This window comes from Saccopteryx bilineata, chromosome 3, assembly GCF_036850765.1.
Source record: "Saccopteryx bilineata isolate mSacBil1 chromosome 3, mSacBil1_pri_phased_curated, whole genome shotgun sequence".
Classification (NCBI taxonomy): Eukaryota; Metazoa; Chordata; class Mammalia; order Chiroptera; family Emballonuridae; genus Saccopteryx; species Saccopteryx bilineata.
In genome coordinates, this window is record NC_089492.1 from 14106688 (window position 1) to 14132688 (window position 26001).

The following is a 26001-nucleotide window of genomic DNA, read 5'->3' on the forward strand; positions in this document are numbered from 1 at the left end:
GGCAGAGCCAGGTGGATGGATAATTATAAAACTGTGTGAGAGCTCTGCCCGATATGGACGCCGGGTGTGCCACAACTCTCTGTGACTTCCAGCAGACAATGAGAAGAAGAAGAAAAGGAAAGAAAAATTGGTTTAGGGAGGCAGTTGAAAAAAACTAAATTTTATAGATCATGATGTGGATTCCAACTTCCCTCAGTCTCCTGGTCCTTCATTCTTGTGAATCAACAGGAGTTGATAATTAAAATCATTTGATGACCAAGTTGTTTTCAAGTCTATTTTTATGTCTAATTACGGCTCCTTGAGAGGCTCTAGCCAACCCACGCTTTCTGTTCTCAGTAGGCCTTCCATGACCACAAGCATGAAAGTCGGAGTCCTTGCAAGGAGAACTGTCTGCGCCCCTGGCCCGGGAGTGGACGGAGGAAGCCTCATGGGATAAACCCTCCAGGGCGAATGGCCCACATATCTGCCCATTTGGAATGTGCGTGTGCCCGTGTGCTGTTTTCAGTGTTGTGATGGGTCCTGAGCCGCTTGATGTGGGGCTGGAGCATTGTGGTTTTTAAAAACATGGGTTTTGTTCTCAGAGAAACCTGGATTCAAATCCTGCCTCTGACATTTACTAGTTTGTAGCTTTGGGAAGATTCCAATCCTGAAGAAATCTTTCTGCAGTCTCAATTTGACTCCTCTGATGTGGAAAGTTATGCAACTTCCTACCCAGAGCATCAGCATTTTCATGTGCCACGGGAAGTCCTTCCTTCTCGGACCCCTGGCCATTCTCTTGCCATACCCTGAGCTGCCTCACAAGGGAGTCAGAAGCACCATGTGAAATTCTGGAACTCTCCCTTAGAGAGAAATTCATCCCCACTGAGTCCCTCCCAGCCCGCAGTCCGCAGCCTGGTCCCAGGCCTGCGCCAGGGAGGTTCACTCACCTCCGCTCATCCCCACTGAGTCCCTCCCAGCCCGCAGTCCGCAGCCTGGCTCCCGGGCCAGCGCCAGGGAGGTTCACTCACCTCCGCAGGGTGCTTAGGAGACTGGGTCTGGGTCGGGCTGGCGCAGGGCAGCTGTCTCTCTGGAGCAGCTGCTTGGACAACCCCAAACACAGGTTCTCTGTTTCTCGAACAAATGCCATTGTGAACGTGGTTTGGTGGAGGAGAGACACAGAGCAGTCCATTCTGGGTTTGGCGAAATCTTTCTGAACAGCCTACGTTTTCGTTTTCCACGTTGCCATTTCTGCTCTTTAATTAAACACGGTTTATGGGCACATACGCTTTTTCAAAGCGCCCCTGGGGAGCTTGCTGACAACGTGTGCTCAAAAGCTTGAGAGTTCTGCCCCGAAGCTTTTCTTAGCTCACTGCTGTCCTGAAAAGTCTCCCCAAAACCTTTAGTTGAGGGTAGGGATTGAGAGACATCGAAGAGGGGTGTTGGCCCAGGCTCCTGTAATCAAAGAATCTCAGAGTTGGAAGGACAGTGGATAGTTCTCTGATTTAAGCCCCTCTCATTATTATTATTTTTTTAGGTGAGAAGAAGAAATAGAGAGATAGACTCCTGCATGGGCTCAAGCCCCCAGCAACCCCCTAGTCTGGGTCTGACGCTCAAGTAGTGAGCTATTTTTAGCATCTGAGACTGTGCTCAGGCCAATGAGCTATCCTTAGTGCCTGGGGCTATGCTGGAACCAATTGAGCCACTGGCTATGGGAGGGGAAGAAGGAGAGAAGGGGGAGAGAAGCAGATGGTCACTTCCCCTGTGTGCCCTGACTGGGAATTGAAACTGGGGTGTCCATAGGCTGGGCCAACACTATAGCCACTGAGTCACTGGCCAGGGCCTAAGGCTCAAAGAGGGGAAGTGACTTACCCAGGGTCATACAACTGGTCAGTGGTAACACAGGGGCCAGCATCCAGGGCCCCTGAACCCTGGGCAGCCTTGCTGGGGACAGTCCTTGTGATTGTGGGAGGTCACTTGTCCCTGCTGCTCAGCTGTGTTTCTGTCTGTTCCAGGGCTCAGAAGAGTTCCCAGCAGACCGAGAACAGCATGGGCAAACGTGAAGGCGAGTACAGTCCGTGGAAACGGGTAATGAAATGAGTCTCAACCTATTAATAGCAGGATGCGCTTTCGTCAGTTTTTCAGTTTCATCTCACATTTCCTGAGACAGCTGGCTCATGCCAGCCACCCTGCTGGAGCTGTGGCCCTCACGGCCCAGCCGAGAACCAGTTATGAAAGCACAGTCCGAAAAAGCCAAAACGTGATGAAAATGGAATTTTGATTTTTCCCGTCACCTTTCCAGAAGGACCTTGCATGGCCGCATGTCCTGTCCGCTCTTTGCTCTCTCCATCTTTCTTACGTGCATTGATCTGACCTTTCCCCTCAGATCTCTCTGCTCCTTCAGCCCCTCCGCCGCTGGCCTTCTCTGCTGCCTCCAGAAAATGTCTAGGAACTGGTCTCTCGGGGAGCTAGGGCCCCGAATTCAGCGATGAGGTGCAAGATCTTGAATATGTTTTGTTTCACTTTGCATCTGTTTTATATAAGATTTTGCTTGTTTTGGGAAATCCCAAACCACTTTTTGATTTCCCATCATACAAGCAAATAGCATAAGTCTCTGGCTGTTTTTTAGGTTCTTTCCAAGTAGATAATATTTTCTTCTCTTTTCTTTTTTCTCCTGGCTGGATTTGAACTAAGGTGACTGGTTGTTTTTTAAAACTGGCTGTTCAGATCCGATGGTTTCTTCTTTTGTTACCCATCACAGATTGCTTGTTGGATTCCTCCTGCTTACTTTAGAAACTCTTTCATTTCTGCTTCTTGTGCCTTCCTCTGATTTATCCACTTGGCAAACTCCTACTCATCCTTTGAAACATAGATCAAGTCTCCTTGAGGAGGGAACAGACTATGCCTAATTTGTTTCTATTCTTGGCAACTAGTGCAAGGATAGATAAACATGTGCATTGAGTGAAAGGATTCATATCTATTTAGCCCAAGGGTGGTACATGGGTTTTGTGTCACTTAGGAGAGCATTTGATTGCCAGCATCAGACACATCCAGTGGGTGGTGGGTTGAACAAGTAGGGGTCTACTTTTCTCACATGTCAAGACGTTTGAAAACTTCAGATGTGGCACTGGTTTAGGGGCCTTGGTAAAGCCATCAGGGACTTCGTGGGAAGATCACCAGTGCATACAAGGTGGGAAGGGAGGAAGGAGAGTGGGACCAGCTATGCAGTGGTCACCTGTGTTAGGTCTCATTAGCCACCCCTAGCTACCAGGAAAATGGACTTTCGCATCTGGAGCTGGGACACGTTACTGGCTCTATTAGAGAGGAAGATGAGGGGGTGGTTATTACCTAGGCCACCAATGGCACTCACCACTTATTTTGTCTCATGTTCCGAGGTTAATAGACTCAAGGTGGAGCTCTGCATTAAGTAGTTTGAAGACTTGGCCTAGCCCAGCAGGAAACAATCCTTTGATTGACTATTAATGTCTCCCGTGGATGTGGCTATGGCGCGCTTGGTGTGTATTTGCCATTTTGGTCCAGGCCATAGATGGATCTGTGTGCTGGACCATCTGTTTTCCCCTCTGCCCTTACCCCAACTGCTCGGTGTTCTAGGAGGCAGATCCTGATGGACTGGATCACCAGATCCCCTTGCCTGACTTCCGGCTGGGCTTGGCCATTGGGAGGCAGTAGCAGGAGGGCAGAGGAAAGAAGGAGAATCATGTCAGGATATCAGTCCCTGACTCCCTCCCTTCTGGGTCACCGTGGTTTACTGAAGGTTGCATCTCTTGTCCCACTTGGGACACCTCTCCTCTTACAGGTTCCAGTAATTGCCCAATTCTTGACCCCGCACCTTGGTGGTTTCCCCAAACTCTGCCCACTCCTTTGTAAACAGTTCTTTTCATACATTCCCCCCAAATTACCCAGTGTAAGTGTCCTGTCTCCTTCCTGCACGGAGCAGACTGAGGCAGACTGTAAGGCCCCAGGGCTTGTTCTGGGTGCAGGTGTTGGAGTTGCTAATGGTGGACACCGTCATCCCCCTCTTCCTCAAAGTCAGGGCAATGTGCCTCCTATACTTGACAATACCTGGCTGGCAACACGTCCTGGAGTGTGAACAGAAGTCTTTTTTATTCACTTTTATTGATCAACACGCCCACCTGTCTCCCGCAACCACGGCACCTCTGCTGTGGTGTATACAGGCATCCCGCTGTGCGGCGCTTCCGACGGGCGCTTGGCGCTTCCAACGGGCGCTTGGTGCTTCCGACAGGCGCGCTCAAGAATTGGCAGGAGGGAACTGACCTCGATGCTCCTGGTTCTCTCTAGACTATCTTGTGGCAGGCCACTGAGCACTGTCATTTCTAGAGCTGTTGACTGGAAGGGGCTGTGCACCAGGTGGCTTGGAAGGACAGGTGCAGCCACCGCTGGGGTATCGTGTGTCTCTCGGTCCTGTCCCTGCCTCTGCCTCCCTGCTCCCCAGAGCACTGGTCTACCCTCTGACAACAGGCTCTGTGGTGTATTCTCAGCTCCCCACCGTTCCTCCCTCTTTCTCCACCCCCCTCAGTGTGCTGGAGAAGGACTGGAAGGAGCTGTTCAATTCCTTCAGAACAGGGTTTGATAAACTTGCATGAACTTGTGAGTCACCTGGGGATGGTGTCCAATTGCAGATCCTGATAGAACAGGTCGGGGTGGGGGTGGAGAAGCTGCTGGTGCTGCTGGGCCCAGGAGCCCACTCTGGGTAGAAAGGGCTTGGAGACGAGCTCCAGCTGGTAGCCACTAGCCCCGCGTGCTACTTACATTTCTTTTCTTTCCTTTGGTTTCTATCTCATAACCTCATTGGCCCATCAGAACCGAGTTTCTAGTGAGAGAAACCCAATGCAAAGGGTTTATAGCTCAAATAAAAATAGAAGTGTGTGAATTTTTATGAAACAGGAAAGATAGGGAGATGGACAGGGTCAGGGACTACAGTGATGTTGCCATTGTCGTCCTTCCCCCTCCCCCTCCATCATCATCACTGTAATCATCACCATCATCACCATCATCACCACCATCACCATCATCATCACCATCATAACTATAATCACCATCATCATCACCATCATAACTATAATCACCATCAGCACCATCATCACTATCATCATCACCATGATCACCATCATCTCCACCATCATCACCACCACCATCACATCATCATCACCATCATCACCATCATCACTATCATCACCATCACCATCACCATCACCATCATCACCATTATCACCATCATCACTATCATCATCACCATCACCACCATCACCATCATCACCATCATCACCATCATCATCAACCATCTCTTTCTCCTTTCATTGCCCCTTTGCCCCTTCTCTTGAATTTTTGTCCTCACTCATTTTCTCTACATACAGACTCTCTGTGGCAGGGCTTTGGCAGGTGGCTCCAGGCTAATATTATCACCTCCGCCATCTACATGGGGCAGGGAGCTCTTCCCTTCAGCTTCTGCCTGCCCCAGCGTCACACTGTGCCAGGCTCCCTTCAGCTTCTGCCTGCCCCAGCATCACACTGTGCCGGGGCTGCAGTGTCACGGCTTGCCCTGGGGGAGGTGGGTAGGACACTGTCATGGGCAGAACCTGGACCCAGATGAATGGAAGGAGAAACATGTGCATCCCAAAGGAAGGGACGGTGGTGCAGAGAGAAACGGGCAGACCACACCAGTGATGTCCACTCGGCCCCCTGCTGTCTTCCGCCTCATGAAGAATCCCACCCAGCTAGTCCCCTGTAAATCCCCCTGGTTTCTGCCGCCCTTTCATCATTTCACACGGAGAAACGATAGCTTGGAATATTTATTTGCTGGGTGGTTTCAAGAGCAAAACCGTCCCTGTGTGTTTTCACTGCAACCAATGATCAAGGTCTCTTTGGTACACACATTAAAATCAAAAGCGATCTGGCGAGGTTTTCCCTTTGCTTTCTTTAGGCATTTGATAGCATTGCACACTGCCTTGCTGGAAGAATTGATTCAAATTGCTTGAGAGTAGCAAGCGGACTGCATGGGTGATAAATAGCATGACGCATAGGCTCCGAAGCCAGAGGCACAGGTGGAGTGTCCTCTCCCAGACCTGCATCCAGCTTCCTCCTGCCTGCCCTCCTCTCACAAGCATGCCATCTGGGCATGGAAGGGCACAGCCATCACACTGCCTGGCCAGATGCAGTCAGAGCAGTGGGTGTGTGTGTGTGTGTGTGTGTGTGTGTGTAGTACCTACTGAGTGCTGGGCTCTTTGCATTCATGAACTCAGTTAATCGTCACACTGGACCTGTGGCAAAGGTCTGTACCTCCAGGTTTCAGATGAGGAACTAGGGAGCTGAAAAAGTTAAGTAAATGTCACAAGATCACCCAGCTCATCAGCAGTAGAGCTAAGATTCAAACCCAGATTTTTCTTACTACAGAGCTGGTATTCTTCATCCATCCATCCAACTATCACCCATCCATCCATCCATCCATCCATCCATCTATCCATCTATCCATCTATTTATCTTTCATCTATCCATCCATCATCCATCCATCCATCCCTCATCTACCCACTCTATGGAGCATCTACTATGCACCCAACACTATGTCAGCACAGAGGATGTGGGAAAGGGAATAAGATGGACACAGTCCTTGCTCTTGTGGATCCCGCAGTATAGTGGATGAAAAAGACAGTGAACAAACAGATATAACATGCTGTGAAAGGCACGATGGAAGAAAACACAGCCCTACCTGATGGGAGGGCCAGGGCTCGGGTAAGGCGAGTGCGGCATCTAAGGCACAAGACTGAAGGGCGTGCCTACTCTCAGGGTTTTGTAAGCGCAGGGCTGGCACTTGCGTTACCTTGGCTCCCTAAAGCCTTACTCACTTTAACCTTATTCTGGTCCTGCAGATAGGAAGTCCCAGACGGGAGGTGACATTTGCACAGAAAGCCCAGGTGCTCTTGCCGTGGTCCAGGTGAAGTGTGGCACCTGCAGCATGAGCTTCGAGGTGGGAAGGGGTGCAGAGAGCAAATTCCACCAGGTAGAAGGCATTCCTGCATCCTGAGTATGCCAATGACCAGGGGCATGCAGGGGACCGAGGGATGGAGAGAGGGGGAGGGGTGAAGGAGGTCTGGGGGAAGAGATGACTGGAGCCCACGACATGGCTGCTTAAGGCAGGGGTTCTAAGCCAAGGCCCAGTACTCCCTCACATTACAACTGCACTTGACCTCAATATGGAGGACATCTTCCAGGGAAGACCAGCCTCTTCCGAATCACTGATTTTTCAGTGTTTCCGTATTTGGGGGAGGTGGGGGGTGGGGGAGGGAAGAAAGGTCCTTTCTCTTCTCTGGAGAATATGCTCATGATTGCTTTTCACACACCCCTAGTTTAGATAAACTGGCCAGAAGTCTGTGAGTCCCTGTAAAACGAAACCAGAGATCCCCAGAGCGGGGTACCTGCACCAGCGGCATCAGCCCCACCGGAGAACTTGTTAGCAATGCACATGCTCGGGTCCCACTCAGACGTGTGGATTCAGAAACCTTAACCAGGCTAATTATGGTTCCTGCTCAGGTTTTAAAACCACTGGGCTTGCTAAGTGTCACCCGTGCTCCTTGTTGTGGACCATAAATGGCAAAAAGCCTTTGTAGATTTGAAACTTAGCAAAAGGCTAAGTTCTCCCCCCTCCACCTCCACATTGGCTATGATGCTGAGTATTTGCACCCACTTCACTTGCTTGCTTAAGTTGCTGGAAGCAATTTACATGCCCTTCCTCTTACTCTTTGTTTGTTCAGATGTTGGTTGATTTCACTTATGCATGGTGGGTGGATTCCTGTTTATGCCTTGGGAGAGTTCCTGTTTTTAGCCTCCGATGGGTAACTTTGTATCAAGGACTTCCTTGATTTGCATATGGCTATATAACCAAGCAAACTGGGGCTATGGGGCACTCAGATATTGCCATCAGCATTGAAGAGTCCTCCCGATCCCATCCTTTTTTCTTAATGTCTGTTTTCTTTTTTTTTTTTTTTTGTATTTTTCTGAAGCTGGAAACGAGGAGAGACAGTCAGACAGACTCCCGCATGCACCCGACCGGGATCTACCCAGCACGCCCACCAGGGGCGATGCTCTGCCCACCAGGGGGAGGGCGATGCTCTGCCCATCCTGGGCGTCGCTATGCTGCGACCAGAGCCACTCTAGTGCCTGAGGCAGAGGCCACAGAGCCATCATTAGCTTCCGGGCCATCTTTGCTCCAATGGAGCCCTGGCTGCGGGAGGGGAAGAGAGAGAGAGGAAGGAGAGGGGGAGGGGTGGAGAAGCAGATGGGCGTTTCTCCTGTGTGCCCTGGCCGGGAATCGAACCCGGGACTTCAAGCCAGGCTGACGCTCTACCACTGAGCCAACCGGCCAGGGCCAATAAATCTGTTTTCTTAATTCTGCACCGTTCTCACTTAAAACCCAGAATTAGGAGCCGTGCTGGTCCGCGGCGGCTCTTTACAGCTCACCCGAGCAGAGACACAAAAGCTGGCCTTCTTGGAGAGAAGGTAGTCCCCAGCCACCAGCAGCCTGGGGACGGAAGTGACTTACCTGAGGCCACCTGAGAGTAAGCAGTGGGCTGGGCGTGGCTTGCGGGTCTTACTCCCACTCTGCACTATGCTATGAATCTATTTGTAAAGACCATGGAGAAGCGAGGGCCCGTCGCTTAACTTATTTTGTGCCAAAAAGATATGACAGTGATTCGCACATCAACATTGACCATGTTTTTAAACTTCCAACTTGTGATGTTCAACCTCCCCAAGATGGAAAATGACAACTATGGTCAGGATGGCTTTGAAACAGGTGGTGGAGGGTTGGAACCCTCTGACCGTGTCCTGGGAGCCAGATAGAAATGAGGAACCAAGGGCAGAGGAAAAGGTTATAAAAATGTTTAGTCTCTGCTTTATTGAGTTACAACAAATGAGCAACAAGTTAGAAAAATTGTTTCTTTTTTTTCCAAACCCCCTAGCATTTTGTTTGTGCCGTGTACTCAAATGGAGGGGCGGGGTGGGTTTGCAAATACTATTCATATTGCAACATTTACACCAGATACATTTCTTGGTTCTTCTTCTTTAAAGTTAGGACTAACTGCGGAGGGAGCAAAAAGTGCACTCAGGAATCTAAAATTGGCCCAAAACAAACACATCAACAAAAAAAGTCAACTCATGGTGAGGCTTCAAGCTGGAAATCTTGTCAAATACCACACTGGAAAAAAAAAGGCAGTTAGGAAGAGAAACGAAAACCAAAGCAGTTCATCTCTGTACTATCTAGATGGGAAGATCTGTTTTGATTTCATAAAAGTAACGACAATACTAATGACTGTGGGAGCCCTTTCTGTGGGTATCTAAAAAAGGTCAGCCACCTGTTCCCCAGTCTCCTGGGGCTGGTCGGGCCCAAGGTCTGACTGAGAGGCCAGGCCAGTGAGAAGACAGCCCTGCAAAAGGCCGGCCAGAAAGCCTTGTGCGCGGCTACGGGGGCACCCGGCAGGCTGCTGGGGCGAGAGGTGGGCGTGGATTTGATGTGGAATATCTGCCGTCAGTAAATTCTCTCCAACCTGAGACTGATGACTTCTTCCCAAGAAATCTCCCCGATTTCAAACTACCTCTCCAACCTGAGACTGATGACTTCTTCCCAAGAAATCTCCCCGATTTCAAACTACCTTTCAAAATGAACTCTCCCTACCTAAAATCCAGTAGCTAATAATGGCACTAATGCTAACATGACCCCTCCCCCAAATTAATAAAATAATAATAAAAAAGGAAGAAAGAAAGGAAAAAAAACCGAAACAGAAAGCACGCGTGATCAGTCCACCCCTCCTGGAAAGAAAGCCTTCGGATGGTGGCAGTGCTGGAGATGAAATTGCCCTCGATTAAAAAGGTAGCAAAATCCCCACATTGTACAAATTGGTTCCAGTAGAGGAAGAGGCGGAGGGCCGGGCAGAGGAGCAAACTATTTACAAGGACCCATTGAAAACGCAGTAGTAGGACTTTGGCACGAAGAACAATCCCCACCGGTCCCCTGGGCGGCGCCTGTGAAAGTCGCTGGGTGTTTGGGCCCCGCAGGGGACAGGCCCGCGGAGCGGTTCCGCTCGGAGTCTCTGACCCGGTGGCCCATCGCGGGCCTGGGAGGGAAGTTCTCTTCTTTCTTCCGAGATGGAGCGGCCCCTTCATCAGCACTGCCGTTCTGACCGACTTCCCTAGAAGAGGGCACAAAACCAGAGAGAGGAGAGGTCAGGGAGATGGAGGGCGGCAGGGGTTGCCTCTCGCTGGCTTCCCAGGAACAACTCTTTCCAAAGCCATGGGGCAGGGGTGGGTGGGGGAGGGGACAAGGCGCAGACCAGAGCAGAGGCAAAGCCCTTCAAGCTTGGGGCCTGTTTTGAAGTGTTTCCTGAGCACGATCATGGCAAGTGCCTCCAGAATCAGATTTTGGAACACAGGATGGCTTTCTCGGGAAACGAAGGAGGTGACTTGTGATTTCTTTTCATCACCGCCAGACTCCTTTATTGTTCCTGTGGAGGCAGCCGGTCACAGGGGCTCCTAAAAGACTCCGGAATCAGACACTTACTGGCCTGGACGCTGAACACATGCGGCTTGTTCTGGCCGGGAGGGACGTTTTTGCTTCTGTAAACCGTCAATGATAATAGCACCCATCTTATTGAGCTGTTGTGATTAACTAGGTAGGGACAGGCACCAGCATTTGGAATAGGGCCTAGGACACAGTAAGTCTTGTATGTGCTTTCATTGTTTTTGTTAGATGGAGTTTTTCCAAATATGGTAGGATATATATGGTAATAGTAACCATGATAAGATGGGCCATTTCAAGTGTGTTTTTGGTTTAATGTTTCTATCAACCCTCAGTGGTGTTGTTGGTATTATTATTATTTTTGTATTTTTCTAAAGTTGGAAACGGGGAAGCAGTCAGACTCCCACACGCACCCGACTGGGATCCACCCGGCATGCCCACCAGGGGGCGTTGCTCTGTTGCAACCAGAGCCATTCTAGCGCCTGAGGCAGAGGCTTCAGAGCCATCATCAGCGCACGGGCCAACTTTGCTCCAATGGAGCCTTGGCTGCGGGAAGGGAAGAGAGAGACAGAGAGGAAGGAGAAGGGGAGGGGTGGAGAAGCAGATGGGCACTTCTCCTGTGTGCCCTGGCCGGGAATCGAACCCGGGACTTCTGCACGCCAGGCCAACGCTCTACCACTGAGCCAACCGGCCAGGGCCTTGTTGGTATTATTAATATTCCCATTTTGCAGGTGAGGAAACTGAGCACAGAGGCTAAATAACTTGCCCTAAATTGCACAGTTAGTAAATGGCAGGGCCAGGATTCAAACCCGGGCCATCTCCAGAGCCGGCACTCTTAACAAATGAACAGTATTTATTAAAAGTCAGAACAGGGAAATGTTTGATTCTTAGATACTCCGAAGTGATAGAAATAGTTCCAGGACCCTGTTATGAATTGAACTGTGCGCCCCTACCAAAAAAAAAAAAAAAAAAAGACTGTTGAAGTCTTAATCTTCAGTATCTTAAGAGTCCATCTTGGCCAGACCAGTTACATCAGGGGTCCCCAAACTTTTTACACAGGGGGCCAGTTCACTGTCCCTCAGACCGTTGGAGGGCCGGACTATAAAAAAAAACTATGAACAAATCCCTATACACACTGCATATATCTTATTTTAAAGTAAAAAAACAAAATGGGAACAAATACAATATTTAAAATAAAGAACAAGTAAATTTAAATCAAACTGACCAGTATTTCAATGGGAACTATGGGCCTGCCTTTGGCTAATGAGATGGTCAATGTGCTCCTCTCACTGACCACCAATGAAAGAGGTGCCCCTTCTGGAAGTGCGGCGGGGGCTGGATAAATGGCCTCAGAGGACCACATGCGGCCCGCGGGCCGTAGTTTGGGGACCCCTGAGTTACATGCTCGTCCCCACACCCAACCCATGCCCTGCACACTCAGCCTCTCCCTGTGTGGGGCCACCGTGCTACATATCTGCTTTAAAGTCAGGGTCTGGCGGGCCTGTGCACAGCCACGCGTCCCCCTGGGCAGGTACAGGAGCAGAGCCAACCTCCTCTTGTGTCCCCAAGGAACAGGCCCTTCCCCAGCAAGCAGGGTCTTTCACCGCCTTGGGGAACGAGACTGCCCCTGGTCGATGTCCCCCTGAACAGTTAGTTCTCAAGGCTCCAGGAAGTAAGGTCTGGGGGGGGGGGGTGGACAGCTACTGTTCTCCCTCCCTCCAGCCAGAAAGCTGGATTTAGGCTCTGCCCACCTCCTAGCTGTGTGCAGAGGTCAGTGAAACGCCCTGGCCTCCCTCCCATAATTCATACCCAACGGGCTGCTGGGAGGCTTACAGACGCACCGGGCATGGCAGGCGGGCGCTCCAGAAATATTGCTTCATTTTCCTTCGAGGGAGGCCAGGGGTATATTGGGGCCTTAGCTGTAAGCAAACTCATGTGTGTGTGCGTGCATGCGCATGCATGTTTGTCTGCGTACGCATGTGTGTGTGAGACTATACACATTTTCATAAATGAAACTGAACCCTGTGTCTTCAAGGGTTTGGTAAAATCTCTCACTTTTTTTAAAAGCTAAACCTCAATATTAAGGCGTTTCTCCATCCGGCCATATGTTTTTCTGATTCCCTGTGTAATTTCTATGGACGTGAACATGCATAGTCCTCCAACCCTATGCATTAATAAAGAAAAATTGCTGAACAAGGCCCTTTTAATTCATAAATTAAATAAATAAAACTACTGGGGAACAATTTCTTTTTCATTTTCTGTTGCATGAGATTTTAGGACTGTTTCTATATATTTCTACATCGCTGACTGCAAATCTGAAATCCATTTTTTGGTGCATGCTCTAGTTTTTATGCAATTTTAATTTGTTTTTGTTACAGTTAATGGCGTGCATTGGTTTTTTAAACTGGAGTAAAAGAGCAACGACTCTTGGATCAAACATAACCACAAGGCAATTAATGTTTTACAAACATCACTTTTACATAATTGTATTTGTTTTTAAATGTAAAAAAATTATTATCTGATAAAAACACCCTCTTATTTTGTATTAAGATTGAATCATGGCTTCTTTGAGTCGGCATAAATGTAAGAATAGTCCTGACACTTTCTGTTATATATGTGGCTGTTACACACATCAACATCAAAGGTGCAATATTTCATCATTTGTGACATGTGCATATATTGCCTATTTTCAAGTTCCCCTTGGTGATCAAGACAAGAATTGGGCTCCTCATCTTGTGTGTCATAATTGTGAGGAAATGCTTCATGACTGGACAAAAGGAAAATGCAAAGGAATGCCTTTTGGTATCCCCATGGTTTGGCGTGAACCTCAGGACCACAGCAGTGACTGTTACTTCTGTCTTATCTATACAAAGGGCATTGGCAAGAAAAAACAGCATATGATCACATATCCTAATATTCCTTCAGCAATACAACCTATCCCACACTCTGAGGCATTCCTGGTTCTAGTTTCCAATGGTTTTATTTCTTCTAAGGATGAAGAAAGTGAACATGGTGATCAAGTGTATTTTGATAAGATGCATGAAGAAATGGTTGTAGAATCTGAACGGTCTTCTTCTGATGCCAAGCAGTCATTAACCCCTCAGCAGTTTAGCCAACCCGAATTGAAGGACTTAGTAAGAATGACATAAAAATTGTCCTTGACTTTCTAAAGTATGAGGAGCATAACTGGATCATTTGTGTGGATCTTAAAATGGTAAATTTCCTGCTAGGACAACAGAGGTTTCATGAAGTATCCTTGCTTTCTGTGTTTGTGGGACAGCCGAGCTCAGGAGAAACACTGGACACAGAAGGAGTGGCTGAAACGTGAAACTCTGGAAGTAGGGATGCAGAATATTGTGAATGAACCTGTAGTTAATTGAGACAGGATCATTTTCCCCCACTTCACATCAAACTTGGCTTAATGAAGCAGTTTGTTCAGGCTTTGAATAGAGAAAGTGAATGCTTTCAACATATTATTTCTGCTTTTCCTGCCTTGTCTTTCGAGAAGATAAAAGCAGGTGTATTTGATGGAGCTCAAATTTGAACCCTCATACGTGGCAAAGAATTTGCCAGGAAGATGAATAAGGAGGAGAAAGCAGCATGACAGTCTTTTGTGGCAGTTACAAAGAATTTCCTTGGCAACAAAAAAGCAGAAAACTATGAACTTCTGGTTCAAAGGATGCTGTTGGCTTTCCACGACATTGGATGTAACATGAGCATTAAGATTCACTTCCTGAACAGTCACCTTGATAAGTTTCCCGAAAATCTTGGAGCTGTTAGTGATGAGCAGACTACTGCTGGAGCATCAAACAAGATTGTCCTCAACAAGTACACAAACGCAAGAGCTACAAATGCAAATTTTTGCCTGAATATAATTTAAATAAGTTTAGTGCAAATTTTATGATTAAAATAAGTATTTTAATATGTTCTATTTCAAAATTGTAGACAAATTTTGATGCAATATCTTTTAGTGTATTAGTGTATTTACTGCATTATAGAAATTATTATATTTTCACAAAGATGATGCCCAAGAAGACATTCTACTCCATTATGTTAAACTAAATGTTGAAAATTTTACAATAAGATGAAAACCTAAAATCTTGAATTGCAAAAAAACTGTGGCTTACAGAGAAAAACTAATGTCAGATTTGAGATCAGCACACTCAAATTAGGTAAGAACAAGTGTTTTTGTGGATGCAACAAAAATTTTGTTTCCCAGTGTAATTAATAAAGAATAAACAGAAAATAATTAATAAAGAAAAAACAGACTGCAAAACCAAAGGGTGACTTGGAGAAAGGGGAATACTTTTTTGGGGGGGTTTGCAGAGATCCGCGATGTCCGAGGAAACCTCCTTGGCCTGGCTGGACGGGATCCTCCCTCGCCTGTCACAGGGGGTGTGGCCTGGGCAGGAATCGGGCTGTGGGTGGGCGGCACTCTCACCAGGAGTCTGGGCAGCGCCGGCTCCTCCGTGTCGGGGCCCTATCGCCTTCTCTGGACAGCAAATCCCAGCTTGCGGCCACCTCCCAAATGGCCTTGTCCCCAATGCCATGGGTTCCCTCTGTTTGGTGTCACTGCTGACCCCTTCCACGCTCTCCCTGCACTGGGTCTGGCCTACTCAGGATAGGTTCATGTTTCAGGTTTTTGTTTTATTTTAAGACTATCACAGCGATTTTGACTATGTGGCCTCTTGCTAATCTCCTGGGTTTCTACCCGGGCTCTTACCTATTGGCCACAGAAATTCCCCACGGAGAAAGCCAGCGACCTAATGAGTCACCTGACTTTAGAGCAGCAGGTCTCAGCTTTGGGAGGAAACTGTAAGGTCATCGGGCCAATTTCCTTATGGCCACTATTCAGACATTTCTGCCAAGTGGATGTCCAGCCTCTCCCTGAACACTGCCCAGGACAGGGAACCCACTGTCCCCCACAGCCATCCCTTCTATCTCGGGGACAACTTGGAATGTCAAAAAGTAACTAATTCTGTAGTGAGATCTACTTCTCTATTACTTTACCTGTTGGGGAAACATGAAACAATTAGAATTCTTTCCCCACGTGAGAGCATTCTGTTCCCTTTCTCTTTCATTTTCCCCACAGGGATTTCCCAAAGCCCTTCCAATCAGGAGAGAATAACACTGTATTCCATGAGAAAGGAAAACAAGCACATGATAGCGATTTATTATCTCTCAATGGTACTTCTGAGTCAGGCTGCCTCTCATAAAGGGGGGGTGGTCTGAATTTAATTAGAGTTGAGATAAGGAAAATATGATGGCACGGAGAGGGATTAAGCAATTTCCCTGCAGACAGGGAAAAGTCCATACCACCCCAAATCGCCCTGCACCAGGCCTGGATCAGCTGGGGCGCATGGGACAGAAGCTCTTTCCTGCAGCCGTCTGGGGAGGCTCTGGCTTTCCTTTTGCTCCTTTCTTTTTTTTTTTTTTTAAAAAATTTTTTTTGTTTATTTTTTTACAGACACAGAAAGTGAGTCAGAGAGAGGGATAGACAGGGACAGACAGACAGGAACGGAGAGAGATGAGAAGCATCAATCATTAATTTTTCGTTGCACATTGTGACACCTTAGTTGTTCATTGACTGCCCTCCCATATGTGCCTTGACCGCAGGCCTTCAGCAGACCGAGTAACCCCTTGCTGGAGCCAGCAACCTTGGGTTCAAGCTGGTGGGCTTTTTGCTCTAACCAGATGACCCCGCGCTCAAGCTGGCGACCTCGGGGTCTCGAACCTGGGTCCTCTGCATCCCAGTCCGACACTCTATCCACTGCGCCACTGCCTGGTCAGGCCTTTTGCTCCTTTCTTGAGTATCCCACAGGGTCTTAAACTTTCTCTATAGGATCGTACACGCAGAATGGCATCCAGTTTTCTTTGTTGGTGAGTTAGAGGAGTTTCAAGAGAAAATTTGATCCTGTATGAGTCTACCTAACATTAGCTATTGTTCCTGCACTTTTGTGAAGGTGGGAACCTGGGCAAGTCACAACCACAAAGATCTCCTGGTGTGTTAAGTTCCCTGTGGCCTCAGGGCCTTTGCTTATGTTGTTCCTTCTGCCTGAAAATGCTCGGCCCCTTCCTTCTTCCAGCCAACTTCTACTTAACCTTTTAGATTTCAGGTCATCTAGGACCTGTTTAGAGAAGTCTTCCCTCACCCCTTAAATCAGGTCAAATTCCCCTATTCTATATTTTTCCAGCACCATGAATGTTTCCTTCCAAACATTTGACTGGGAGGGTAGTTAGTAACTTTTTGTTTGATTAAAGAGTGATGAACTCTTCATTTCCCATTGGAGCAGGGGCTCTGTGCGGGGTGGGGGTGGGCACGCTGGCCCCCTGCCTCCGGGCGTCTGGCACTCTGCAAGCAGTCCGTAAACACTTGCTGGATGAGTGAGCCAAGCCACTTATCACGAATGTCCTGTGGCTGGACCAGTTCCTTCTCTCCTTGCCCCACCCCCCCATCCTTCCTCTGAACAATGAGGGGCTTAGGTCTCAGGATTCCAGAGTCACTACAGCTGCCCAAAGCACAGTGAGGATTCCTGGTGTGAGAAGCTGCCGCATCAAGCAGACAGAAGTGATATCTGTCAACTGTCCAATGGGAACCAGGGCAGTGAGGCTATACTGTGCAGTCCCCGAGAAGCATCGCCCGGTAAATATCCAGTGACCCAGTCTCCAACGGACCTTTCCCTCAAGCTGCTCAGACCCATGGAAGGCGAACTGTTCCCAACTCCTCTCCTCTGACTGCTGTCATCTAATGGGGCCAACGAGTGATGGGAAAAACGAGAAGCGAAAAGATGGGTAACTGAAAGCTAACCATCTTTGTTAATTCTTAGGTTGGTTCAATAAACTGTTACTGAGCATCTGCTCTGAGTCAGGCACTGGGGATTCAGAAATTAATGGACTGTGGTCCCTGCCTTCAAGGGTCTGTGGAGGAGAGACAGGGAAACAGACAATTAGAACATTTTTATCCATCCATGCATCCATCCATTCAAATATCTGGATTTGGACAGCGGATCCGAACAGACTGTGGCTGCGTACATATCCCGGATCCTGAATCGTAGCCAGGATACAATACTTGGCAGCCTTGAGCATTTTAAGCAAGCTGAACTATGAAAAATATTTTTCCCCCCTGACATTTCACAAAATTTGTCTCTTCCTCAAAGCCATCCCTAATTATCAGGAGATGGGAATTGTCAGAAATCAGGAGGTAGCACAGAAGGGCTGGTTGTGTCTTCATCTCCACTCCCACACAGAATGAAGAAATGACCATGTTCCACTGGTTTGCTGGGTGGTGTTGGTGGCGTCACTGTTGGAGAGGCAGTGGTCCACGGTGGCCGGGGCGGGCACTAGCCTGACCGGTGAGAGGATGGCCGCTAGCCTCCACCAGCTACTGGCGGAGGAACCCTGGGCAAACCTGGCTGAGCCTCAGTTTTGCCCTCTGTGAAATGGGCCGTGCCTAGCTCCTAGCATTGCCTTGAGGTTCAAATGACTTAACAGACGTGCTTAGAAGCATGCTGAGCACGAGCATATGCAAACAATTAGAAACTTAGGAGTAGTCCTGTTGGAACATCCCATCTGACCAACCATCAGGGCAGATCTCTCCATGGGTGGCTCGGTAATGGTTTGGACCCAGAGACTAAATTGAGACAGCACAATTCAAGGCTTGGGAAGGAGTCTTATCTCTATGTCTAGCTTCAGGGCCGAGCTGAACTTGGACTAAGTCAAACACTAACATGAACCTTGCAAAGAGGAGCAGTAGCAGTCAGAGGAACTGGTCAGGGGGGACACCTAACTCCTGTAGAAGAACCCCACCCCCACCCCAAGAGTCAGCTCTCAGCTGCTCACCCGAGTTTCCTGTCTCTCACCTATGTGCAGCACATAACACCTTTTATGAAGTTGAAACCATGCATTCTTTTCAGCATTATCATATGTGGAACAACTGAGCTCAACTGCTGTTTCCTAAATAAAGATGTATTCAAATAAAGGCATCACTGAAGGTTTATAAATTTCAAAGAACTGCCGGACCTGTGGTGGCGCAGTGGATAAAGTGTCGACCTGGAAACACTGAGGTCGCCGGTTCAAAACCCTGGGCTTGCCTGGTCAAGGCACATATGGGAGTTGATGCTTCCTGTTCCTCCTTTCTGTCTGTCTGTCTGTATCTCCTCTCTAAAATAAATTTAAAAAAATTAAAAAAAAAAAAAAGAACCCATGTGTTCAGTTAATAAAAGCTGTGAAGAAATTTGGAAAGTCGTTTTCTCCTCTCTAAGTTAGAAGGTCCAGGACGCCACCACCAGGGCTGACCGTAGCCCCTTCCTGAATGCGATAGCATCTCCAAGATACCAGGAAGTCAACACGGGTAACAGACGGCACCTGGTGTCGAGTGGATCTGAGCACCATGCTTAGGAATATTTTACAGTGCACCCTACTGGCATCTGCTGTATGTAAACATACAAAAGGGTTCCGGGGTGTTTCTGGTTCTTTAGGGAGACAGCTAGTTCTTACATCTCCGAGTTATCTAATGTTAATTCAAGAGTCAGCGCCCAAAACCCTCAGAATTCCTCCCACCCCCCCACCCCCCGCCACTGGGGCTTCAACCAGAAATGGGGAGCACGTGTCAGGAAGAAGGAGGCGGAGATGACAGCAGAAAGTGTGAGGCTCTGGAGTGAAACCAAGGTGCTGGCTGGGGGGTGGGGGAACGGTCCTTGGTTTCTGAGTCTTAGTTTCTAGGCTTATAAAAATATAGAGAACTTATCTCTCAGGGTCACCAAGGGAATTGAATAAGACCATCTGTGGCCAGAGCACCTCACTCAGCCTCTGCTACCCAGGAGGCCCCGCTCTACCCTTCCATCCCTCTTCCCATTCTCTCCAAAGTGTTTCTTCATGGTTTAGCTTGCTTCGTCTTCTGCCTTCCTTGGGCCTCAGGTGAGGGTCAGGCCTAGTGGCATCTGACATGGTGGGCGTTTTCAATAGTTGGTGGTGGTAGCTTGGGAGAGAAGGGATGGGGACAGGTGGCTGCAGGTGTGATAAGGTGCCAAAGAATTGCAAAAATTGTTAACATTAGTATCTTAAAAGGAAGAGTCAGGCCCCCTTAACCCTCCTTTCTGAAAAGAAAAATACCCAGAGAAAGAGATTAAAGAGGCAAAAGTTAGTAACTAATCATAGTTTAACTATAGTTCTCTGGAAAGACTAGGGCCACTTGCTAAACAGCAAAGAAGATAAAAATTATCTGAAAACTTCCTCTTCCACTTCCTTAAGAACTTTTAGGAGACAATGTTTACATATTTTAATTAGGAATTCCTACACTGATTCTAACTCTTCCTCCCCTCCTGGAGTCCTGAGAGTGACCTATACCTCTAGACAAAGGGATCACGAGCCCGCTCCCCTTGCTTGAAAAACCTGCATTCTGTAACATTTTATATGCTTTCTAATAATCATCCTTTTTGGAATTCTTTATATGTATAAAACTTGTAAACTAAAGCAACACTTTTTAGCAAAGGTAATTTCATCATTTAGCTTCTCTCCTTATCCTAAGCTAAAGCTTTTCACTGTTGTGGTAACAAGGATAAATGTAAACCCTGGAAGATTTGGGAATGTCTTTGATATGTAAAACAGCATTTACCACTACTGTGTTGGGTATGTAAAACATTTATCACTACTGTGTTATCTTGTAGTCTTAGTGTGTAGGAATGTTTTTCCTTTTAATAGATCCTATAGATAAATGTTGTAAGCTTATCAGTAAATGACTTTTGTATCATGCTCCCCCTTCCTTCCCCCCCCCCCAACCAGTATGTGATCATGTCTATATAACCAACCTCAGGACTATAATCAAGGCTGCACGATTTGGGTTAGCTATACCCCGTGTAAGTCATATGTAGCTGGCTTATTAATAAATCTCCTAATATTTCTTCTGTATCTTGCCTTGGTGTCTCTATGTAACCTGTGGGTTAAAGTAACATACTTTATAACACAGGCACCTCTGGGTAGCTGCCACCACCAGACAACTTCCCACTCAGTGATGGGCATCTGGAAGCACCCCCCAAGCTCACTCTGGGATACAGGGGCACTTCGCCTCTTTATACTCACACTCAGCAAATACAATTAGTTCAGAATAGCTTTGCCAGCTATAGACCATCGGCGTTTCTTTCAGTTTGCCTTCCTGGTCGTTAACTGAATCCCCAAACTCGACTTTCAGTCTATGCCAAACCTCTTTTGGTGTTTCAACTGCACCATTCTGTTTCTAGACTGTGAACCTTTGCCTTTCTGTTCCTTCTCCTTGAACTACCCTTTTCCTTGTCTGTGTACTTGGCTAACTCCTTCCCATCAGCTAGCCCCTGAGGCAGATGTTTCTTCCTCCAGGAAGCCTTCCCTGACCCCAGCCTGGGTGCCCCTCCTGCACACTCCCACACATAACTGTCCGTGTCTCCATCAAACCACGATCGCCCTGGCTAGTAAAGGGGAGGCCAGTCTCCTCTCTCCTCGGCCTGATGAGCTCCCTGTGAACAAGGGCTCTGTCATCTGTGTTCTTCGTCACGTTATTATCTCCAGTGCCAGCAGCTGTTCAGGATGCATCTGTCCAATTGAACCGAACTCTACTGTCTAAAGCAATCGTGTAGACTTAGGTGTCAGAGAAGGTCAAGGACAGAAGACAGGGAAAGCTAGGAGCTTTTAGGAAGATTCTGATTGGACAAAAATGTTTGTTTCAACAAGGGAGATACGGGCTGGACTGGTACGGTTTTGCAAGAAAGTGGCTGGAGGAAGGACGGAACCAAGGTTGCTAGACGGAGGTGGGTAGTGGGTGCTGTTGGTGACTTAAGGAGTCCTCTTTAGTCCTCTTCCTGCCACGCCCCCTCCCCTCTGGCTGCATTCTCACCCAGAACCCATTGCCACCTCCTCCTGAAAGGTTGGAGGAGGAAGACCTGATGGCAATCTGTGATTGGCTGCTCATTAAATTGTGCTTTTCATGGCTGATGCAGCTGGCTAAAACAAGGTTTCTAGGAGACCTAATTTTTTTTGCCAGGTGCCTCATTGTTATTACTGAGTAAACGAACGGATGAGTGACATGGCCAGCCAAAGTTGTCCAAAGTCATTAATTAAAGAGGCATGGTAATTTCCAGGGCTTCCTTTGGGACCTTATCCACCATTCTGGAAGTCCCTACTTTATGTTACTATTCTTTAAGATGATACGGGTGGGGGAGGGGTGCTTCTGTTGCCTTTTGAGTGACCTGCAGAGGAGCCAACCTGGGCGGATTGTAAATTGTGAATCTTCCTCCCGGTTCCAAGTAGCCCTTGGAACACCTGGGCTTTGGCCAAGGTGGACCTTTCCCTTCTGCATGCTTCTCCCGACCACCCGCCCCTGCACCCCCACCTCTGACCCCCTTTTCTAAGCTCACCACCAAGCAAGCTGCTGTGCTTCAGCCCTTGATTTGCATGGACCTCTTGTGAAGCCCAAGTACTAAGGGCTTGGGTGGCATGTCCCATTATGTGGATGGCATGGCCATTAGTAACCATGGTAACCTCCCTTCCCAGGCCTTTGTGGCTCCACAGGCCTAATTTACACCAGTCTCTTCCAGATAGAAGGGGTGCTGGGGACCCAATCAGCAGAGCTAGGAGCAGTTTCTTAATGAGACACACAGGGCACCTTCCGTCTGTTCACCATGACAAGGCAAATAAATGCCCAAACCTCTCAGGTTAATAGAAATGACTCCCAATCTAGCTAGTACTCTTAGATACTTCCTCTTTAAAAAATAAATAAATAAAATAAAAAGGAAAAGAAGAAAGGAAAAGGAAAAGACATCCTTTCCATGTTTTCTTTTTTCTCAACAGCAGTGAAAACAGAACAGGCAGTTACAACTACAACTAGACTTTAGAACGGACAGGCCCGAAAACGTGTGGCCCACCACCGGCCACAGGGCTGTCACCCATTGGCAACAGCGTTTCAGCTAAGGACAAAATCTACCAGTTCCAATTTTTCTTCCTTTGAAAAAAAAAAAAAAAAAAGCTCATCATTTTTGTCGATGTCTCTGTACCCGACCAACTAACTCTACTGACTTAGGCAACACGAGGAAAGAACCCAGCACCCTGCCCTCGTTGCCGGGGAGAAACGGGCGGCATTACCTGTCTGGGCTTGGCCCTCTCGGCGGGGACGCTGTCGGAGTCCGAGTCGGCCAGCTCGGCGGTGCCCTCCGCGGCGGTCTGGCTCCAGCTGTCCGACCGGTCCGAGGCGGCGTCCTCCTCTCCGACCGTCACCTCCACCCAGTCCACAACGCCCGACTCCTCGTTCTCGTCGCCGCCGTGGTCAGCCCTGCTGCGGCCCTCCGATCTGTCCCTGTCCGAGGCGGCCTCCGGGGGCTTTGCCGGCAAGGGCAAGCCCTCTCTGGCCGGCTGGCCGCCCACTTTCACCCTGGGCACCAGCTTCTCCAAGTCCTCTTCGCGGAGCTTCTTGGGGTCCTTGTGGAACGGCTGGCCCCCCTCGGCCCCGTTCTTTGGGCTCTGGGCGAGGACGACGGCCGTGGGGGCCTTCCTGGCCGGGTCGTGGCCGTGGTCCTCGGCGGGCAGTGGCTGGCCCTGCTCCATCCACCTCAAGGCGCCCGCCTTCAGCAAGCCTCTGTTCTCCTTGAACCAGCGCACGATCTCGGTCCGCACCAGGCCCGTCTTGGCGGCCAGCTGGTCGTACTCCTGGGGCGTAGGCCACTGCGTTCTCGCGAACGTGCTCCTCAGCAGGTGCACCTGCTCCTGACTCTTGGTGATTGCTGGCGCAGGGCTGGGCAGAGGGCCGGCCAGCTGGGCACTGGAGAGCTGGTCCAGTCGGGACAGAGCACCGTTGGGGGCCGCCGCCTCCAGGCCCTTTCTGCCGGCCCCCATGGAGTCCAGGACCGCCTGCTCCATGCTGTCCCGAAGCTTCCGCCTCTCCGAGAACCACGAGTCGACCTCCCTCCTGCTCAGCTTGGTCTCCACCCTGAGCCGATCCAGCTCCGCCTGGGTCGGAAAGGAGCTCTTCAGAAAGCTGTCTTCCAGGATCTTGACCTGCCCCTGCGTTTTCTCCTTGAACTTCTGCGGGGCAAAGTCCGGGTAGGCGTGGTACGTGCGGCCGTGTCGCGAGGCCGCGATGGCCAGCTGGTCTTTGGCAAGGGATTCGCTGGTGATGTGGACGATGCCCCGCTGACAGCGATACCGGTGGTCGCTGAACCACTTCTTGATCTCGCTCCTGGCGAGGCCGGTCACCTCGATGAGCCGGTAGACCTCAGCATCGTCAGGGAACTGGCTCTGGAGGAAGCTCGCCTTGAGGTGCGCTATCTGCTCCTTCGTCTTCTTGCGGTCGCTGGCCGGGGTCAGCGAAGGGTTGGCCATCTTGGGCGGAGGCTCTGGCACCTGAGTGACATGTGGACGCTTGGGCTCGGGGGCAGCTTGGGGAGTCACTAAAGGTCTCTTCTGGCCGTGGTTGGTCACTCCGGCCACGGCCAGTGTGATCGGGGAGCAAGAGACGGTTGTGGAGCCGCTGGTCACCTGAGTCAGCACCAGGCTGGTCTGGCCGAGGATCTGGCATGGCAGCGCTGTCTGCAGAATGGGCTGCGGCATCTTTGTGGGGGCCAGCTGGGTGGGCAGCACAGTGATGGTCGGGGGCACCGTCTGGATGGTGCCGTTGAACATCTTCTTCCGGGCCTCCTCCACCTCCTCTGGGGACCAGCTGATGCCGTGCTTGAGGCGCTGGGTGGCGAACCAGATTCTGATGTGCTCCTCGGGGTGTTTGGAAGCAGCTGTCAGCCAGGACAGCTCAGCCTGGGTCGGGTAAGGGAACTTGTTGAAGGAGTTGATCATGGTGGCGTTCGTGTCCAAGGCAGAGTTGTATTTGGTAGTATTCAGCGGGACGGGGACCTTGGGGACAAGGTTGATATTTGGTGGGAGCTGGACAGAAGGCATGACGTGCCCCAACTCGTGGAGCAGCTCCATGCTCCCGAGTCTCGAGAGGATCTCGGCTGCGTCCGTCACCAGGCGGGCGCTCCCCTCCACGTGGTTCTCGGGGGCGGCCTCCTCGGGCTTCTTGGGCACCTTCTTGGCATCAGCTTTCGGCTTCCCTGGCTTCATGATGGGAGTTTTACTCACCGGGATCCCCGGGTCACCGTCGCCGCTTCCGGGGCCGCTGGGGATGACGGACACGATGTGGTTGGTGGCGTCGATGGACTGCTCTAGGACCGTTTGATTGTTGCGCTTGATCAGCTTCAGCTTGAAGTTGGTCTCCCCGGGGTGGAACTTGGAGTTGTGGTCGGACAAGGAGTCGTACTTTTTGGTGGTGAAGTTACACTCGGCACACACGTAGAGGGGGTTGAGGATCACGTTGGGGTGCTGCATGTCCACGTGCTCCGTGAACTCGTTCAGGTTCTGCGTGGAGTAGGGGCAGTACTTGCACTCGTACCCGCCCTGCAGCTTCTTGGGCGCGTTCTCCCCCGGCGCCCTCACCTCTAGCACTTCGTTTTCTTTGGGAGAGTTCTCGGGCTCCGCCGCCCAGCCGTCCTTGGCCGTTTCAGGCTGTGGCGTGCCCACCCCTTTCTCTTTGGCCCTGTCTCCTTCCTCGGGCAGCTCTTGTTCCAGGACTTGTGAAGTCCGGACCATGCACGGGGTTGTGGACTTGCGCTTGCTCGCCATGCCGCCTGCCTGTGTGCGGTGGCTTGCTGGGGGCCGGGGCCGGGGGGGCACGGAGGGAAGGGGCGGTGGAATTTTTGGAACAAATAAGGTCAAAGAAAGGCTCTTGGCTTTATCCCCCCCCCCTCCAATGACTTTGGCTTCCCTTCAATGCTGAAGTCTTGTGTTTGAGTTTCCAGAATGATCTCAGCACAGAAAATTGTAACTGCTCCAACACTGAAACACCAGAGGCAGCATCATATCTGTGGGACAAGAACAAAGACAGGTCAGTGTTTCCCCACAAGAAAAAAGAGATGAGCATTTCCTTCCGGAGTTGCACTCGTGACCCATCCTAACTGGCACCCGAAACAAACACCCAGGTAAGCACAGATGGCATGAGAGTGGGCGCCCCTGACAAGGAAAGGTCACGTTCTTCCTTTCTTCCCTTCTCTGGGACAGGAGGTGGAAACTGGTCCAAAGCTAGCAGATGAGGATGCAGGTCACTCATTCAAGTTTAGAGACAAATGGATACAGGAGAGTAACAAAGGCACTGAGATCTTCGGCAGCGGTGGGTGAGGCGGCGGAGGGAGCTCGGGCTGAGCTCTGGCTGGCCTCTTCAGCTGCTCCTATGTTGGGACATTAGAAACGAGACACGTCCCTGGGGCCGGCGCGTGGCAGATACATGGGCATCAGAAAATAGTGATGAACTTTTGCTTCTTACCATAAAAATAAAATCACCATGTGTAATTTAGAAAAATGCATTGAAGTTATAGGGGAGAAAGAAAATCACCCTAATAGTATAGTTCCTTCATTTCATTTGAAAGGTTCCCCATTTCTATAAATATGGTACAAAATAATGACTTAAATAT

The 26001-nt window shown here is 49.5% G+C and overlaps 1 protein-coding gene across 1 annotated transcript in view; it reads right to left on the reverse strand.

Moving 5' to 3' along the window:
- Positions 1 to 8874: 8874 nt before the first annotated feature.
- Positions 8875 to 26001, reverse strand: part of ZHX2 (zinc fingers and homeoboxes 2) — a 73856-nt gene continuing 56729 nt past the window's right edge. The window contains exons 2-3 of the mRNA XM_066265741.1: positions 22631 to 25395; positions 8875 to 10196 (exon numbers count right to left, since the gene is read on the reverse strand). Coding sequence (XP_066121838.1) covers positions 10170 to 10196; positions 22631 to 25156 — 2553 coding nt within the window. The 5' untranslated portion in view covers positions 25157 to 25395 and the 3' untranslated portion in view covers positions 8875 to 10169. The remainder of the gene's footprint in view (positions 10197 to 22630; positions 25396 to 26001) is intronic.